Source organism: Macaca thibetana, chromosome 14 (assembly GCF_024542745.1).
Source record: "Macaca thibetana thibetana isolate TM-01 chromosome 14, ASM2454274v1, whole genome shotgun sequence".
In the NCBI taxonomy this organism is placed as follows: Eukaryota; Metazoa; Chordata; class Mammalia; order Primates; family Cercopithecidae; genus Macaca; species Macaca thibetana.
Genome location: NC_065591.1, coordinates 78335063 through 78354227, shown reverse-complemented (window position 1 = coordinate 78354227; position 19165 = coordinate 78335063). Strand labels below are relative to the sequence as shown.

At 44.8% G+C, this 19165-nt stretch overlaps 1 protein-coding gene across 2 annotated transcripts in view; it reads left to right on the top strand.

Moving 5' to 3' along the window:
- ME3 (malic enzyme 3) overlaps positions 1–19165 on the top strand; it is a 1085505-nt gene that overhangs the window by 1024411 nt on the left and 41929 nt on the right. For both annotated transcript variants that reach the window (XM_050755844.1, XM_050755845.1), the window contains one exon: positions 10051–10154. In XM_050755844.1, the coding sequence (XP_050611801.1) occupies positions 10051–10154 (104 nt within the window). The remainder of the gene's footprint in view (positions 1–10050; positions 10155–19165) is intronic.

The following is a 19165-nucleotide window of genomic DNA, read 5'->3' as shown; positions in this document are numbered from 1 at the left end:
TCTGGGAACCACCATGGGCACGTCTGTGATTCGCAGCTCTGTCTCTGCGTCAGAAAACATGAAAAAATATCCAAGGATTCCCTCTTAATGATATTTATCTTTGAGATCAGTGCATGTTCATCTTTTCAAAATTGAGGCCAGGCACAGTCACTCACGCCTGTATTCCCAGCACTTTGGGAGGCTGATCGGGGTGGGATCACCTGAGGCCAGGAGTTTGAGACCAGCCTGACCAACATGGTGAAATCCCATCTCTACTAAAAATACAAAAATTAGCTGGGTGTGGTGGCACACACCTGTAATCCCAGCTACTGGGGAGGCTGAGACAGGAGAATCCCAGGAGAACCTGGGAGGCAGAGCTTGCAGTGAGCTGAGATCACACCACTGCATTCCAGCCTGGGTGACAGAGCAAGACTCTGTCTTAAATAAATAAATAAATAAATAAACAAATAAATAAATAGAGACAATTCAGAGAAGTGTTAAAAATAAGGTATCAGCCACACAACAAGTGCTAATCGTTGTTTACATATTGGTATATTTTCTCCCAGCCTTTTTTTTTCCCATGAACTTATAAAACAAAAGTTGTGTTCTTATTATATATACAGTATTTTATATTTCTTTTTCAAATTTAATTATCTGTTATGAGTTTTCTTTCAGGTCATTAACCATTCTTCCATAGTGTCTGTTTAATAGCTACCTGGTGTATCATAATTTACATAAGAAAACCCCCACAGTTGGGCACTTAGGTTGTTTCTAGTCTTTTTAAAATATAAACTGTGCTCTGAAACCCATTTTGGCAGATGAGTCTTTGTTACTATCTTTGAGTATTTCCTTAGGATAAATTTCTAGAAATGTAAGTATTGAAGCAAAAGGAATGGTCATTTTTTAAATTCTTGATTCACATTGTCAAAAAGTTATTCTTATTTGCATTCTGCAGTGATGTCTCTTAAGAAAATTTGCCAAGACTCTTTACATGGCCTTCCTCTTCCCTAAACACAGTGCATCCCCATTTCTTTTCTTTTCTTTTTCTTTTTTTTTTTTTTTTTTTTTTTTTTTTTGAGACGGACTCTCTCTGTGTTGCCCAGGCTAGAATGCAGTGGTGTGATCTTGGCTCGCTGTAACCTCTGCTTTCCTGGTTCAAGCAATTCTCCTGTCTCAGCCTCCTGAGTAGCAGGGATTACAGGCATGCGCCACCAGGCTCAGCTAATTTTTGTATTTTTAGTAGAGATGGGGTTTCACCATGTTGGCCAGGCTGGTCTCAAACTCCTGACCTCAAGTGATCCACTGGCCTCGGCCTCCCAAAATGCTGGGATTGCAGACATGAGCCACCATGCCCAGCCCAGGCATCCCCATTTCAAACAAAAGCAAGCACTTTAGATCCTAGTAAGGAATGATGCTTATTCAGGCTTCATCTGCAGGTACGATCAAATGATGGAATGGTGGGCAGACCTTGCTGGGAAATCCTGGGGGTAGGAATGAGATGAGGGAGGGCAAGAAAGTGGGAAAACTATTGGTTTGGGACCTTGGTTCCCAGTACCATGACGAGCCAGGGACCTTGGTTCCAGTACCATGACAAGCCAGGGACCTTGGTTCCAGTACCATGATGAGCCAGATAAGTCACTGCACCTCCTTAGACTTAATTCCCTTTCAGTTTATTGAGAGACTAGACCAGAAAGTTACTAAGCATCCTTCAACCTCTAAAACTGCCTGGTCTCCATGTGTCTCCTCACCAGCTCAGGAGACAGGAGGTTGGATCAGGATACATGCTTTACAGCTGCTCATCAAAACCAGTCTTCAAGTTTTGCTCTGCACAGTGATGCCCTTCCCCCAGCCAGATATCTAAGTTTTGCTGAAATTGTCTTTTGGCCTCACAGAATGCTTCTTTGCAGACGTGGATGAGTGCAGCAAACTTTGTTTTATTCTTCCTCTCGAACACCTCCTGCTGTGTTCCAACTGGATTTAATTGAGACCTTCATTCCTTCTAAAAGCTGGCTTTAGGCAAGAATTAGAACAGATTGAGTCTGATTCTGAGGCCACTGCATCCACTGGAAGGGTGCTGGCTGTGCTGATGCATTGGGATCCTTTGTCATTGAAGGTCCAGCACACAGCAATGATACGCTGAAGTTTAGAGCTGGCTCTAACTTGTAACAAACCCACCAGAAAAAAATGACTGGAAGGTAGCAGTAATTGTGGATCAGGCCCTTTTTATGGACCACTCAGTTTAAGCCTTGCAATAACCCTGTGAGTGGAGCATCTGTCATTACCCTGTTTTTTACAGCATAGGAAACTGAGGCCCAGAGAGTTTTATTTACCCAAGAAGATCTGCTAGAAGAGGCAGGGCTAGGAGCCAAATCCAAGTTTGTGCTCCTCTCCCCATGTTATACCTGTGCCTAGTTTCTGTTGCTTTATAAGTAAAGATTTTTTTCTTGATTTTCAGAATTTTTATTGCTAAAATAAATTTAGAACATTATTCAAAATTTTAAAGAAAAAGGAAATGGTATTTCTCCCACAATGCTGCATTTGTGTTTCTTCTCAATATTTTTCTATGCCTATACATAAAGGTAGTTATTACCTAGGTGTAATCATAATGTAATTTTGTTCTAATTTCTTCAATTAAGATTCTTTTGTGAACACTTTGCCTAGTTAATAAAAGTTTATTGAGTGTTTAGTGGGTGTCAGGCACCCTGCTGAGCCTGAAGGAGATAAATGCGGGTCAGCCTGAATAGAATATTCTACTTGTCAGTGTTTCAACACTGTCACCTAATTGGTCACTTTAATGAGTCGTGTGTCACATCTACTCAAAGCGTCTACTTCTTCTGGTGCTTTAGGCCTCTAGAATCACCTCTCCCTCCTGGATGTGGAGGGGAGAGAACCTCCCCTAGGTCTGCATCTTATGTCAGGGAGGGACCAGAGTACCCCCATCTGGGAGGAGGGAACATGCCCTGATCTGCCCTCTGTATGTGCCCCGGGGGTGAGAGGAAGCCGTTCTTCCCCAATATATTATTCTCCCCATTTTCAGATAAGGAAACTGAGACTGAAACATGTCAACTACTTACCTCAGGTCCCACAGCTCTAAGTGTCAGAGCTGGGATTGGAACCCAGCTCTCTGGCTCCACAGCTGCCTTGCCCAACATGGTGCACTGCTCCAAGGGGTCTGGTGTTTGCATTATAGACTGGGAAATGGGGGCCGAGAATGGGTGTTTCACACAGGCAGGATCCCACGGACATTCAGAATCAAGTCAGAAGATAGCAATACTGTTTACACCATCCTCCCCTCCAGGGAATGGTGGGCCCCCCTCCAGACCCATTTGAGGAAACTCAGGACACAAAATTTTCAAAGTTATAAAGTGACCAACATTAGCAAGATGATGATTTTTCTCTTTTCAAATGGATTTACTATGTGATCTCCCAACTACAGTTCCTTTTTTTTTTTTTTTTTTTTTTTTTTTCAATGAATCCATTTGCAAGACATTCCCCCCAGAAGTCCCAGGGCACACCTTTTGCTCAGAGCAAGCCTGAGATGTTACAGAGGGAAGCTTGGCCTTTTACCATTTTAATCTCACATGTCCACGCAGGGAGGAAGCTGTCATGGGGGTTTTTAGTGTCAGAATAACTTGCCCATCTGTGTGTATGTCTCCATTAAAAACTCCTGAGGCAACAGGAGCTTTAATCACAGTCAAAGACAACACCCCTCCAGGTTTCCTGTTGAAGGAAAACATCTGCTGTCCACAGCCCTGAAACTCTGCGTCACTTTTACCTGCCGACAACAAGGAGATTTGGAAAAATAAATACGTGGGGCCGTGATCCCACGAAGAAAGGACATCCCATGATTAAGTTCCAAGGGGGTAGGGGGAGGGAGTGCCTGCTCAACCTTCCATCGTGGCTGCGTGTGAACTGGATTTATTTTGTTTTATCCATACGCAGCCAGTCACAGACTATTCAGGTTAGAAGGCGCCTGAGTACCATCTTGTTCAACCCCCTTGTTTTACATGGGAAAAGAGACTCAGAGCAGAAAGGGCTTCCCCAAGGTTTGACTCCAAACCCAGCACTCATCCCACCCTGTGCTAAGGCAGGGTGGGGGAATCCCGGGGGATGGGGCTTGGCTTTAAAATGACCCGGCTGAGCCTTGGAGGTCTTCTCCTGGCAGAAGTCTTGAGCCTCTATGAATTCACCTCAGAAGGAGATGCTGTGTGATCTTCTGGAACTGAAGAATGGGAGGAGGGAGGGGAGTCATGTCTGCTTAGGGAAACAAACATGGGAGCAGAGCATCAGCAGAGCCTGGTAAATACTGCTTTGGGTGTTATTGGATTGCCAAGGAAGCATGGAGTTGACAACCAGGCTGGGTGTTGCAGGGTTTCTTCTACCTTGCAAGATTATCATTATTTAGCCTTCACCATGTGGTGCCATCATAGAGATCACTCTCTACACATGTGTAACCTATGAGGATACCCTTGCTAGGATCTTTGTAGCTTACCCCAGGCTTAGCTGAGCTTCCCAAGGAATGAGTGGTAGGTGGGACTGCCACTGTGAGGAGAAAGCATGCTGTGCCCACATCATGAATCCAATCCCGTGACCTCCCAGACCCCCAGGTTCCCTGAGTAACATCACAGCATGCCTGTTGCTATGCAAGATAAATATTTTTTCAACCAGGAGGTTTATCTGTGTTCCAGCTGAAATGCAATGCTCACTGATATGGGCAGTGAAGAGGAGGAAACTGTTTCGTTTTCCATGACATTTTGTCTCCAAGACAAACCTTACGGGAGGCAGAGCTGGGCAAATAGCCACAGAGAGCACATTCGACCCTCTAACTCCCACGGCAGAGGAGAAAGTTCTGCTTCACCCACTTTGAATAAAGGCCTTCACCTAAAATTATAATCATTGACTTACTTGGTTCCAAAGGGGACTTAGTAACTAACAGAGGGGAAAGATTTCATCACTCAATATTTAGGTGCCTGGCACCCTACTGAACACTAAAGTTTGGAAGTGAATAAACCTGGTTCCCACCCTGGGAAGAGTCCTGGTCTAGAAACCATGATTTCTGCTGTGTCGTTTCCACCAATGTGTTTTGTGACTTTGGGCAGCTCGTTGATTCTTTCCAACCTTCAAAAACTCATTTGGAGGAAGCTGAACCAAGTGATTTCTAAGACCTTCCTAGTTTTTAATTCAGCATCTTCTTAGCCCAGTCCCAGGACTCTGGCAATCATATCACTAAATGCTTCTCAAGGGCTTATGTGTTCCATCACTGTACAATTAGCTGGGGAGATGCAGATGAATGAGGAGCTCAAAGAGCTTGCATTGTGTGATAGAAATCATTATTATCCCTATTTAACAGAGAGCAGAGAAAAGTTAAATACCTTCCCCAAAGCCACAGAGCTAGTCAAGTGACAAAGCCTCAATTCCAACCCAGGTCTATCTGATTTGAAAGCCTAGAGCCCCTTTGGGCCCTACCGAGGACGCTCAGAGGGGAGCATCCTGACCACAGCCACCAGGTCCAGCAGAGTCCTTTCCCCCACGGCATGTTGCCTCCAAACTTGAAGATTCCTCTGCCTCTATTGATAGGGTTACCAGATTTAGCAAATAAAAGTACTGGACACCAGTGACATTTAAATTTCAGATAAGCAATTCAACATTTTTTTAGCGTAAGTGTGTTCCATGTAATACATAGGTCACACTTAATTCTAAACATTTCTTTTTAATTATTGCCTGTCTGAAATTCAAATTTAACTGGGCGTCCCATATTTTATCTGGCAATACTATCTGCTGAAATCTTCTCTTCTCTTCTAAATCATATGAAGAAGTCAAGATAGAGGAGGGCTGCAAGGAGGGGGTCCAGGCAAGTTACTACTCCTACTCCTTACTGGCAGGCATTCTTATATCTGAATCAATTGGCAGATACAGAGCAGAATGTGGGCTGCTTGTTCCATGTTGTGCCAAGTCAGCCGTGGGAGCTCTGCCCACTACTCTTTTAGAGAAGCCATTTCCACTCCTGCTAAAGGAGAACCAGTTGACTAGAGATGTGGACACAGCCTTTCCTCTGAATTCATTCCAGCTCTCCCCGTTCCCCAGCCTGGTCTGCAGGTCAAGAGCCTGGACCTTCCCAGCCACTACTGACCTCTTCCAGGAGGACCAGGCAGAGGGTAAGGAGCTGCCCCTTGGCTCCCTGGTTCCCTGGCCCCCACAATGCCAAGGGATGGGACAAAGAGGACGCTTCATCATGAGACCCAGACAAAGCTCAATCTCAGCATAGCTACTTTCTGGCTCTGTGAGCTTGGGCAGTTGATTTAAACCCTTGAACTCCAACTTCCTCTAAAATGGGACGAGAAGAGGTCAGACTATTAGAAGGAACAAATGAGTGCATTACTTGAGAGCTCTATATAAACATAAGCTATTTTTTAACGTCATATCCATAAGGGAACTTTTTTCATGTTTTGTGGTTAAAGTATCTGAGACATGGAACATTTTATTATGGAAGCAAAATATAAGGACTTTTAAAAAGCTTTTTATAGTTGCCCTTGTATCTCAGCAGTATCTCTTTATGGTTGACCTTTGATCTTTACTGCAGTATACTGAGAGATTTTTTGAAAATCTAAAAATCCCTTAGCACCACTGGGGAACTTAACTTACCCTAGAAATTGCATATGCAGGATTGAGAAATTCACTCTATGCTGCCTGATGCACTAAGATTCAAATCTGTGAGTTGGCAACATTCCAAATTATAACTCACCACGGACCCTTTTAATCTTTGTAAGAACTGGCAAAGTTAATGTTTTCTGCCAGTGCCAAGAGTAACACTATTTTCAGTCATTTTTTATGTATGTCCTTCCAAGCTCTGTATGTGTGTGTTTCAGAGAGTTATAATTATGATATCTGTGTAATTTTGTATCCTGCTTTTTCCACTTTAAATAATCTCTTACAAATTTGTCCAGGTGATTGCAAAGTCTTAAAACCTCCAATTTTAATTACTGCCTAGCTATTCATCATGTTACTGTACTATCATTTATCATTTCTTCTTTCTGGATGTTTGATGCTTCTAAGTGGCTTTTGATGGTCACTTTGAAGGTAGCATGTGGAAGGGTGGGCACCATGTATGCACCACTTTCACCCTTTAGGTCCCCCCCACTGACACACACATGCACATACCCCTACCAGTGAAGAATCCTAAACAGTTTCAAGGGTGTCCAATCCAGGGGATTAGGAGAGGGAGAGAGGAGGCCAGGATCCACCATCTTTCTAAACGTAAACCTGTGGTATCTTTGACAAAGTGCTAAATCCACCTCAGATCTTATGTGTACCCAAGATTTGGGGTGAAGGGTTAACAGATATTTCCTGTTCTTTTCTGTCCCTTAAACTACACTCTCCCCCACACCTACTACAGTGATATCAAAGCAGTATGGACCCAGAACAGTGTCCTTAAAAAGAAAAATTGATTCTTGTTGGTATGCAGAAGAGCCACCCATGCAGCACGACTGAGTGCTTAAGACCATAGACTCTGGACCCAACAGCCCAGCTTTGAATCCTGACGCCTGCACTTACGAGTCCAAGGTCTTAAGCAGGCTGCTTCACCTCTCTGAGTCTTGTTGCCTCCTTAAAAATGGGGGAAATAGATGTGTGAGAGAGGTGCTGGGTAGACACCTGTGAAGAATAAAGGGGGAGGGAGTGGGGCCTTCAGACTGTAGTACAAGTCAGACACCTGTGAATGGAGAGCAGGAGGGAGTGAGGACTGAGTAAGAGAGCCCAGGGAGAGTCTCCCCAGCTCTGTCAGGCCTGTGGGAAGTTCCTGCCCCAGCAGAGTCTCAGTTGGGCAGGAATGGTTTCCCCCACCCCCCTCCATGCTCAATCATTAAGCAATCCAGGGAGAGTGTGCAAACTGAAGGCTGTCCACCAATTGCCCTCCGTCAGCAGGTTCCCTTAAGATAGTTCCGAGCCACACACCTCCATGGCTGATACGTCCTCACTGGGTTAAGTAAAGCACTTAGGGCAGTACATGATACATTGGAGGCACTGTGAAAGCTAAAATTGCTACCACTGTTTTATAGCATATATTATAATTCACCAAGCTCTTTCATATATATTTTTCCACTAGATCATCACAATCATCCCCATGCAGCCCATATTTTATCCCCACTTGATAGATGAGAATAAGGTGTCAAGAGGCCCCATGACTTGCCCAAAGTCACACAGCTTGCAGTGATGGAGGTGAGACTTGACTGTAAGCCCCCAAGGGCTGAGGGTCAGAGTGTAGGCCCACTGGTCCTTATCTTTGTATCTTTGTGTGTAGCAGCAGTTCAGATGGAGATGAAGATAACAAAAACTTTGTCCTCTAGGAATATATATTTTTGGTGAGTTAGACAAAAAAGTAGATAATTCCAGGAAACTCTAACACATGGAATTACCTCCCATTTCCCAAATACACCAGGTATTTCCTCCTCTTGCCTCCAGCCCTCAACCTTTCTTTGTGCTGACTTCTCAGCCTTGAGGCTCACCTGCTGAAATCTGCCTATCTCTTCCTACCTGACCATTTTCTCCATGACACAATCCCAATCTGCCCCCCAGGGGGAATTTCTTCACTCATCACTGTCCCTCCATGTGCCGCACTTTGTTCCAAAACAGTGCCACTCTGCCCTGCAGTAGAATGTGTTTGTTTACTCAGCAGCCACCTGTCAAGCACCTACAAGGCAACAACCATTTCTTGCTCCTCTACAAATCCCCCACTGGGTCCAGTGTCAGCAATAGTAGATGAGAAATAAATGTGTCATGCATGAATGAGTCCACTGACTCTGTGTAGGGGTGGGAGGAATGGAAGATGTGGCAAGTCGGCCAGCAGGAGTGGTCATTCACACCAACGCAGACACAGATAACCCAATAGCATATGACTGCTGTGATGGAAAGAGCTGCAGAAGGTCAGTTGGAGGGTCCCTGAACACAGGCTAGGTGTTAAGGTGAGCATCTCTCATGAATTGAAATTCCTGGTTGTTTCATTCTATGCTTGTATCCCCAGGGCCCAGTACAATGTGAGGCACATGGTAGGTATTCAGTAAGATTTCAAGGAGGGAGGGAGAGAAGTAAAGAAGAGAAGAAGGGAGAGGAAGAGAGAGGAATGGAAAGGAAAGGAGGGTGGGTTGGTTTTCTAACATGAGTCCAGACCAGGGACTCTGGATGCGACCCAATACTTCAATGCAGATGCTGCCTGAAGTCAGCTACAGTGGTTTTCAACCAGTGACAGTTTTGTCCCTAAGAAGACCTTTGGCAATGTCTCAAAACATCCATTTTTTCTTTTTTGTTTTTGTGTTTGTTTGTTTGTTTGTTTGTTTGAGACAGGGTCTCAGTCTGTTGCCCCGGCTAGAGTGCAGTGGCGCGATCATGGCTCACTGCAGCCTTGACCTCCCAAGGTCAAGTGACCCTCCCACCTCAGCCTCCTGAGCAGCTGGGACCAAAGGCACACACCACCATGCCCAGCTAACTTTTAAAAATTTTTTGTAGAGATGGGGTCTCACTGTGTTGGCCAGGAAAGCCTCAAACTCCTAGGCTCAAGCAATCCTTCCACCTTGGCCTCCCAAAGTGCTGAGATTACAGGCGTGAGCCACCACATCAGGCCTTGAAGTCATTTTTGATGGCCACAACTGCGAGTGTTACTGGCATCTAGTGGCTAGAGGCCAGAGATGCTGATAAATATCCTACAGTGTGCACATCAGGCCTCACGTTAAAGAATTATCCCAGCCAAAATGTCAGTAATGCCACTGTTGAGAAATCCTGAAAAAACCCTAAAGCCTGTAGACGGAGGTTGAAAGACTGTGTCTGAGAGAGGCTTGCCTGGTTCAAAGCATCCATGGTTTCCAAATGAGGATCATCTGAGGGTCCAACCTCAATCACTGGCTTAGCCTACAGACCCTTTCAGAAATGACACCTTGGGGGGTGAAGATCCAGTCAGCTTCCTACTCCTCCCTCTCCTCCCACCTTCTGGTTCTTCCCAATAATCCTGGATACTTGTTGGAAAAAAAAAAAAGAACAGGAACACTGGGAGTAGGCTTAGTCAATGGGTGCTGTCTGTTCCAGGAGCTGCTCAGAGACCCTCTGTACATCGGCCTGAAACACCAGCGTGTGCGCGGGAAGGCGTACGATGACTTGCTGGACGAGTTCATGCAGGCTGTGACAGACAAGTAAGTGGACCAGTCTGTCCCTTTTGAAAGAGGACTTTTAAGAGATGCCATGACTAAAGCCAACACTGGTTTTGGCCGATACACAAAGCAAAGGCAGTAGATGCATGCTTTCCCAGGTATTCTGAAAATTCAAACTTGACCCCTTGGAGTGATAAGACTGGATGCCAAATGGGCTCATTCCCTGAGAGAATCTCTGGGAGCAGAGAGGGGAGGGAGTGAGAGAGTTGATGGCTGAAGGTTGTGATCTGGAGGTAGTTAAGTATCGTTTTCCCAGGAGAAAAAACCCCTTAGCCTGAGCTGTTTAGGGTTCTCAGCACAAGTAGGGTTGTTGCAAGTGATGGAGGAAAGATGTGTACCCTTCTGATGAAATGGTTTTGGAAGACAGCTTGTCACATTTGGTTATTTTCCACCTCTATGTGAGAACAAGGAAGTGTTAATGAGGCACTGTGGCAGACCACATGGGCTCTGGGCCTGCAAGATTTATGAGGTGTCATGTCTTCACTGGGGAAGCTTCACAATGCTGGCAGCTTCCACCCCGCTTGCCTGCCCCATCTGTCTGCCATCGTGGCCACCCGCTCACACTGCTGTGGCTGACGTGCCACTGGAATGGAGGCCTGATGACAGCCCTCACGCACCCATGTTTACTCTGAGAGAAAAGCTGATCAGGCCAGAGTTTCAGCAGCTCAGTGGGCCTCTGAAGACAAAGCAGGTTCCCTTCTCACTTGCAAAGCTCCAGCTTTCTTGCTGCCCCAAGATTGCACAGGTTTGGCAGAGATGACCTGCCCATCCTTGGCGAAGTGCTCCCTTGCCCAAGCTCAGCCTCTCCAACCAGAGCAGCGGGCTGGAGCCCACAAACTGCACAAAGTCTCATCTGGGTGGGCTTTAGGGGTGGGCAAACTGTAATTTGACCTCTGACCCTTCCACTTTTCAGATATGTGACCTTGGGCAGGTTACTAAACTTTTCTGAGTCTCTTTATCTAGTTTCCTTATCTGGAGATAAGAAAAGAGTTTTGTTGGTGTTGTGTTTTGTTTTTTAAGATGACAGCAAAATAATATTGTGGTTATATAAGGTGGAAATGATCCCGTCGCAAGAGGAAATGAATGGTGGACTGTAGGATGGGGGGCAAAAGTCCTTAAGTAAGCAAGCAGGAAAAAGGATCCAGTGCACACCTGAAGAGCTTAGTCTGGGAGCACAGAAAATCATCCACAGGGAGAAAGGGAAGGCAGAGTACTGGTCACTGATGGGGCAGGTGGGTAGATGCGTGGTGGGAGTGAGGGAGGAGTCCCATCTGCTTGAAGACAAGGTCATTGGCATAGAGTGAGGATGGGGAGGTTTAAGGATAGAGGAAGTGGGACCTAGTTATCTATGAGACTGGGAGAATGTCCGGACTGGGAAGCTGGATCATGATCACCAGGCAGCTCTCTGGGCCCCCTTGGGGTTACTGTTTATGAATTTAACTTAAGCTAGTTAACCTGTTTCTGTGTTTTCTGAAGCCAAGTTCAACTGTCTTGGTCCAAGGGCAGGAAGACAAAGAGAGCAGGGTGTAATCAGGGTTGGGGATTTTGCCAGGCAAGAGAAAATGGGAAAGAGCAAGGAGTTGAGAGGGAATGGTTATAATTGTGTCATGAGCTCCAGGCTGGGTAAAAGGGGAGAGAATGGGAAGATGTGGTAGAGGGGAGGGACAAGGGACAGTGAAAGGGTGAGCAATGGATAGTAAGTCCTGGTGAGGTTTAGAAACTGTTGAATTGGATGATAGGTGGAATAAGCTGGAAAGAAAGGAAGTGGTGATCAGAAAGTTAGACGTTTGCAGCTAAGATTATGGAGGAAGGGCTGCTATTGGGATGTGGCCACTAAATAAAGCAAATTCAAGGGTCAGCTGCATTAATAGAGGCATAGCATCTAGGACAAGGGAAACGAATGTTGCACTTCATTCTCTCCCTTTCAGAAATCCTGAATACCACATCCAGTGCTAGAGAAGCTACACTGAGGCTTAAAAATTACCTAAAATGCCTCTGGAGCGTGCAATAACCATGATAGTGAAGAGAACCAAAAGCTGAGCCTGGTAGAGAGAAGACTCAGAGACTGCTCTGTCTATATCAGGGACGTGCTAGCACCTCCAGATTCTAAAAGCTCTTCTTTCAGAAGAGAATTGGACTTGTTTGTATATATTTACTTGGAGAAGAACCAATTGGTAGAATGCTAAAGGAAGCAGTTTTCAGCTCAAAATAAATCAGAGCTGTCTCACATTGCACTGGACCGTCTGTGGGAATGAGTTCCCTGTCACAGAAGAGTTCAAGGATAGGTTGCATGGCTTATTTGTGGTGATATTGTAGGAAGGAATTCAAGCATCAGATGTTCTTTAAACTGCCTTCCCACCCCAGTATTCTATTCTAACCTCTTAAAAAATCCTCTGTAGCCAGCCAGATAGGTATTATTATTCCCATTTTATGCAAGAGAAAACTGAGACTCAGAGAGGCCAAGTTAGCTATCTCAGGTCTCACAGTACCTGTCGGGACTACAAGCTGAACCCAGGACTACTGACTCCAAGTACAGACTCTTTCTACAATGCTGTGTCACCTGTGGATGAAAAGAGAAGGGAATGAAATTGGCTTTGAAAGCCCACTTTTTGCTTCCTGTTTCCAGAGTTCACTGCTTATCTAATGAGTCAGTAATCATTCTGTGATTCCCCAAAGAAAAGTATTGCTATTCGTGTGAGAAGGTTAAATAAACTAGGATGTAAGAAGCTGTGCAAATTATCATCAAAATCAGTTCACAGTTTTACAGACACACACAGGCAGTCTGGGGCGGGGAGGGGGGATCCTTGGGGAGGGACATGCGTCAGCCAACAGGAATGTGTCCTTAAACAGAAAAGATGATGGATTGATGGTTGGTTGTTTTGACTTTCTAATAAGCTATAGCAGATGTTTCTGTGGATACTGTAGGTGAGGAATGAGCTGGTCTCCCCAAGCACTCTTGGGAATACAGTAGCTCCAGGACAGAATGCCCGGCCTGGGGATGAGTCAGGAGTTCCAAAGTCAAACACAACGTATTTTAAGAAAGAACCTTGGGAAATGTTGACTCCTGCTTTCAACATCCTCATCTCTGTCCAAACTTCCTGCTAATAAAAAGCTCCACCTTCCTACCCCTACCCACTAATGGGGTGTATGTTAAGATTTTTTGGCCTGAAATAAACTTACTATGGCTCAGTTCCTGTCATGGAGCTTGGCCACTGAGAAGAACCTTCCAGGACAGAAGGAATCTCAATTTAAGTCTGTGAACCACAGCAACAGACAGCTGGGAGTGTCCTTCTCAAAGCAGAGACAAAGACTGATGGCAAGGACTGACTGCCCCACTCTTCCTGCCATGCAGTGGATGGGTGCATTGTACCCAAGCACCACCTCCTGCTGCCACAAGTTTTCCCTGACAGCTTCCATTCACATTTTTCATTTCTGTTACTTACAGTAGAATGGATGGGAATTGACTGTATTTTAAGTTTGCACCTGGAGCCCTAGTTCTGTCTGATAAATGTCCTGGGCTGGACAGAAGCTTGATGTCATCAGCAGCTTTGGCCTTTAGGCAGACCAGGAAAGGAAACCACCTGCTCCTTCCCTAGTTCCCAAACCCTAAATACAGGGATTCTTAAGCTGCTTAGATCAGAGTGTTAAAGAAGGGAAATAATAAAAAAGCTTACTTTTTAAAAAGTCATCTACTTTTTAGCTCTAGGAAAAATTCTTTTTTTTTTTTTAGTCTCTCCATTTTTTTATCTCCGTGCATTCATTCATTCTCTCTCCCTCTTTCTCTCCTCTCACCATAATCACACACACACACAGCTGCTTTCAGCTGGCTAACTAGCTGGGAGCGGGCTCAGCTGGGACACTGGAAAAGTTGGGCTCCTCTGTCTTTCCATTGAGTCTTAGGGTCTCTCTTTCACATGGCCTCTTCTCTTTACAGGATAGCTGAACTTTTTATGTGACAGTCTAGGGTTCCTAAGAACACAAGAGTGGAAGCTGCCAGGCCTTCTTAAGGATGAGACCTGGAACTGGCACAGTCTAACTTCCACCACATTATACTGGTTGAAGAAAATCATAGGTCCATACTAGATTCCAAGGGAGGAGGTTATACAAGGAAATAAATACTAGGAGGCATGGTGCATGGGGGGCCACCAGTGTCAGAGACTGCCACGCCCCATCTAGACTGGGGGGGTTAAGGAATGGGGCAGCCCTCACTATAGGAGGGTATGAGAAAAGAATAACTCAGTTATGCAGATAAGCAGGGGAATGGTGTATAAAATCAATAAGCATATCTACCTAGTACCTGCTGTATACCAGACACTGAGCCAGGCATAGTGAGCAATACACACAGAAATAAGCAGTCCTCCTCTCAAAGAGCTAAATAGTCAAAAATATTTCGTATGTATCTATTGAAGTTTAAAGAACCTGAGACTCTACACTTTCTTAACCTCTAAGTGTCCATGTAAGCCTGGAGCTCAAGAAGAGTTCTGGGGCAGAAACATAAAGTTGGGAGTTGCCAACCCATAGATAGTATTAATATCAAGGGAATGATCGAGTTTCCCCAAAGAGAAGAGAAAAGAATATGACTCACCATGGTTTTCTGAACTGTGTCCTATGGATAATTGCAAGTCAAAGTGCCCAACAAATTTTAGGACTAGACTAGGATATTGTTGGTAAGAATGGCAAGGAGGGTAAAAGGTTTCATTCCTTGTGCCAGCTCTGATTGCTTAGGACTCTGAACCTCTCTGGGTTCAACAGGGATGAGTGTCATGGTTGATTAGCAATGTCTGCCCTGAGCAGGGAATAAGGGGTGGCAGCACTGTGCTATCCTTTACCCTCCTTGGAGCTGTGAGGAGCCTTGTGACCTAAGTATCTGTGACTCTGTGAACACTCATGCCGGCTGGTCCTGCGACTCCCACAGCTAAATAGCAACTCCAAGGCTAAAGGAGCCTCTGGGTTATTTTTCTCCAGGTGTTCAGGATATTTCAAGAGCTAAAGTAGGCCTCTATTTTAGTCCACATGAAGCTGCAGCTGCTTCTTCTGAGTTACAAAAACATGCAGGAATATGCTCTCTTGGGTACACTCCACCCCCACACCCACTCCCAATCCACTCTGGGGCAAAGCTGTGGGTCTAATAAAAGTAGGCATGCTAATACTGACCTACGGTTCCTAAATCTGGCTTTGCTTCTGAGTCATCAAGGAAACTTGTCAAGAATACAGACTTCAGGCTCCTATGCCACAGAAGGCCTGGGTTGAGACCCGAACATCTGTATTTTTGAAGCTGTCCTAATGATTCTCATAGGGCTGTGCAAAGACTGAAATTTGAGAAACTCTTCGGCTGAGCAGTGGCTCACACCTATAATCTCAGCACTTTCGGGGGCCAAGGTGGGAGGATTATTTGAGGCCAGGAGTTCAAGACCAGCCCAGGCAACATAGTGATACCTCCGTCTCTCCAAAAAACATAAAGAAAAAAGAAATCAGCTGGGTGTGGTGGCACTCCCTTTTATTGCCAGCTACTTAGAAAGCTGAAGCAAGAGGATCACTTAAGCCCAGGGGTTCAAAGCTGCAGTGAGCTATGATGATACCACTGCACTCCAGCGTAGGCAACAGAATGATACCCCGTCTCTTAAAGAAAATAAAATAAAAAGAGAAACTAATGGACCACATCCCCAGAAGAGGCATCTTGTGTGGCCCCAGCTCCTCCCACTTTCAGAGCCAGACTGAAACCCAAGGTGAGGGTGTAAGGACCAGTACACGGAGACTTTCCACAGTTTTATCAGCAGGGACCTACATTAGGAAAGACCCAGCATGTTCTCTGGGCTCACCCTGCCATGGAGGTCTACCTTGCAATACACCTACCTATAGCTCTGGCAGCTTCCTGTTAGTCTGGAAACTTCCCAAGCAGGCTGTGCCCATTGTTTCTGCTGGAATCGCCTTTGCCCTGAGGAATTTCAGCTGCTTTCATGCGGGGAATAATTGCAGTTCTACAAGTGGGGAAAGCACTCACACATCCAGATAGCCCCGCCCCGAAGACACGTCATGGGCAAGAATCAGGCCTGCCTTTCCCCACAAGCAGGCACATGCTGGGCCCGATTCCCCACAAAGTGCCTTGACTTCATGACAGTGAAACTTCCTGCTTGAGAAGTTTCTGGACAGTGAGCTTGGAAGAGGGAGATGGCAAATTCATTAGTTAGGTAAAGACAGTGGTGACTGCCTTGTTTGGGGAATTTCTTCTAAAAGGCTTCCTGTGAAAGTACACAAATCATATCACCTTTCCAAAAAATATGCCTATTTGGGAATTTGACTCTTCAAACTGGAAAGGGTATACTTATCCCATGAGGGAATGCATTTTGCCAGCAAAGAGATAGAAACAGTAGGTACTACAACCAGAACTCTGGGAACTAACTTTATTTTCATAACTGAGGTGAGAAAACTCATCATAGAAGCTTGAAGCAGCACTAACAAAGCATGTATCTGATCATACATTTCCAGTGCTTCTGAATAATGACTACATATCCAGCATTCTACTAGGCACTGTAATGAGATTCAAAAAAAATAAAAGACATCAGCTAGGCCAGGCACGATGGCTCATGCCTATGATCCCAGCAATTTGGAAGGCTGAGGCAGGTGCATCACTTGAGGTCAAGAGTTCAAGACCAGCCTGGCCAACATGGCAAAACCCCATCTGTACCAAAAATACAAAAAATAATTAGCCAGGTATGGTGGCATACACCTGTAGTCTCAGCTACTCAGGAGACTGAGGCACAAGAATTGCTTGAACCCAGGAGGTGGAGGTTGCAGTGAGCCGAGATGGCACCACTACACTCCAGCCTGGGTGACAGAGTGCAACTCCATCACAAAAAAAAAGAAAAAAAAAATGACATCAGCTGTGTCCTCAACAACCTTACCATCCTTCCAAGAAGACATTTTGAATAGAAAATAATTAGGGAAGAGTTAAGTACCCAACTATTTGGTGTTGACCCTCAGTTCAATGGAAATTCAGAGATGGGGCAATCAGGGATGATTGGGAAGAAATGGAAGTTGTATAAATTTAGGGCCGAATTCAAGTAAGCAGCAGGAGAAAAAGTGATGTTCCATAGAGAAGGTATATCATGAGAAAAGCAAGAACACAAGAAAAGCAATGAATATGCAGGGAAGGCAATGAGTATCTAGAAGAATGGCCCAACTAGAGATGAATGTTTAGTGGTTTGAAATAAGGTTAAATAAGAATGGTGCTGGCTACATCTATTATTTAGGTTTCTCCAGAGTAACAGAACTAATCGGATATCAGGTATTTAGATAGATGAGAGTGGATTTATTATGAGAATTGGCTAACATGATTATGGAGGCAAAGAAATCCCATGATACGGTATCTGCAAGTGAGAACCAGGGAAGCCGGTGGCATAGCTCAGTATAAATCCAAAGTGGGGTCATTGGTGCACATCCTGGAGTCAGAAGGCTAAAGAGTCTGGAGTTCTGATGCCCAAGGGCCAGAGAAGATGGGTGTTCCAAATTCAGAAGAGAGAACGAATTCACCCTTCCTCCGCCTTTTTGTTCCATCTGAGTCATCAATTAATTGGATGGTGCCTGCCCATATTGGGTGAGGGTGAATCTTCCTTATTCAATTCACTAATACAAATGCCAGTCTCTTCCAGAAGCACCCTCACAGACATACCCAGAAATAATGCTTTACCAGCAAGTGTCCCCTAAACCAGCCAAGTTGACACCTAAAATTAACCATCACACTATGATAGGCCTTGAAATCCAGGCAAAAGGTCATGATTATTAGAGCTCAAAAGTGGGAAGAGCTACAGTCATCTAATCCAGTGGTTTTTCAACCAAGCTTCCCTGGGTCCCAGGACTCCAAAGAAGCATATCAGGAGTGCTAGAAATGAAATACTTTCCACCAACCATAAAAAATTTAAACCACTTGAAGAAACACTTTATTGTTTTTCATTGCCTTCTATATCTGGTTTCTGCTCAATATTTTATTAAATAATTATTCTGCTAAAAATGTTTGAAAATTACCAATCCACTATTGGGACTTGATGTAGTGAGCAACAGGGAGCCATGGTAGGTTCTTGAGTAACAAAAGTATTGTATTAAAATTGACAAGATGTGGGAAGAGATTAGAAGCAGAACCCATAACAATGCCCCAATTCAAATTCTGCCTTCCCTAGGGAAATCTACTCTGACCAGCCTGGCCTTAAACTCTTGCCCTGACTGTAATCTTACTGGCTGTATAATTCATTTGCTAATTAATCATGCTCTGTTTTGTGACACTGCTTCTAAAATGTCTAAAATGGCCTATTGCTTTTCTTTAAACTTTTGTGTTTTTTTTTTTTTTTTTTTTTTTTTTTTTTTTTTTTTTGGTCTTTAGGCTTTCATTGTCAGAGGAGAGATTGGGCAAAGATGTGTCTGGACTGTTGTAGAAAGGTTCAAGAACCACCATGGATGGCCTTTATAGATCATTCCTACCTCAGGTCCTATGACTCAGTAACATCTCTACCAGTGGTAGTTCCTAGGAAGCGTGGCTTTACTCATGGAGCAAATGGTGAAGGTGGGAGTTGGTTGATTGGTGGGTGGTCAAAAGTCCACACCAAGCTAGCTACCAATTAGAATAGACTGAAGGCTGTGAATCTGACCACATCGGAGGAAGCACAGAGGAAGGAACTTTGGAACTCATTCTGGCTTGTCTTGACCCTGAAGAAGCTGAATAGTTTCCCAGTTTCAGCCTGATATGGCTCATTGTTGACAGTCAAACTCCTCCATGTTCTCAGCAGAACAAGAGCCAGGTTTTGCATGGTGACAAACTCCCATGTGTGCAAGGAATCTGTCCTGGGTCACAGGCTAGGAGACCGTATCAAAATGCATACTAGCACCCAACTCTCTAGGACCTTTTCACTTCCATCGCACCAAGCAGACTGCATACTTGAGTGAGCTTGCAGTTCACTAGCTAAGGTCTGGCTCAGGACTGAGGCCAAAATGTGCTGGAAGAA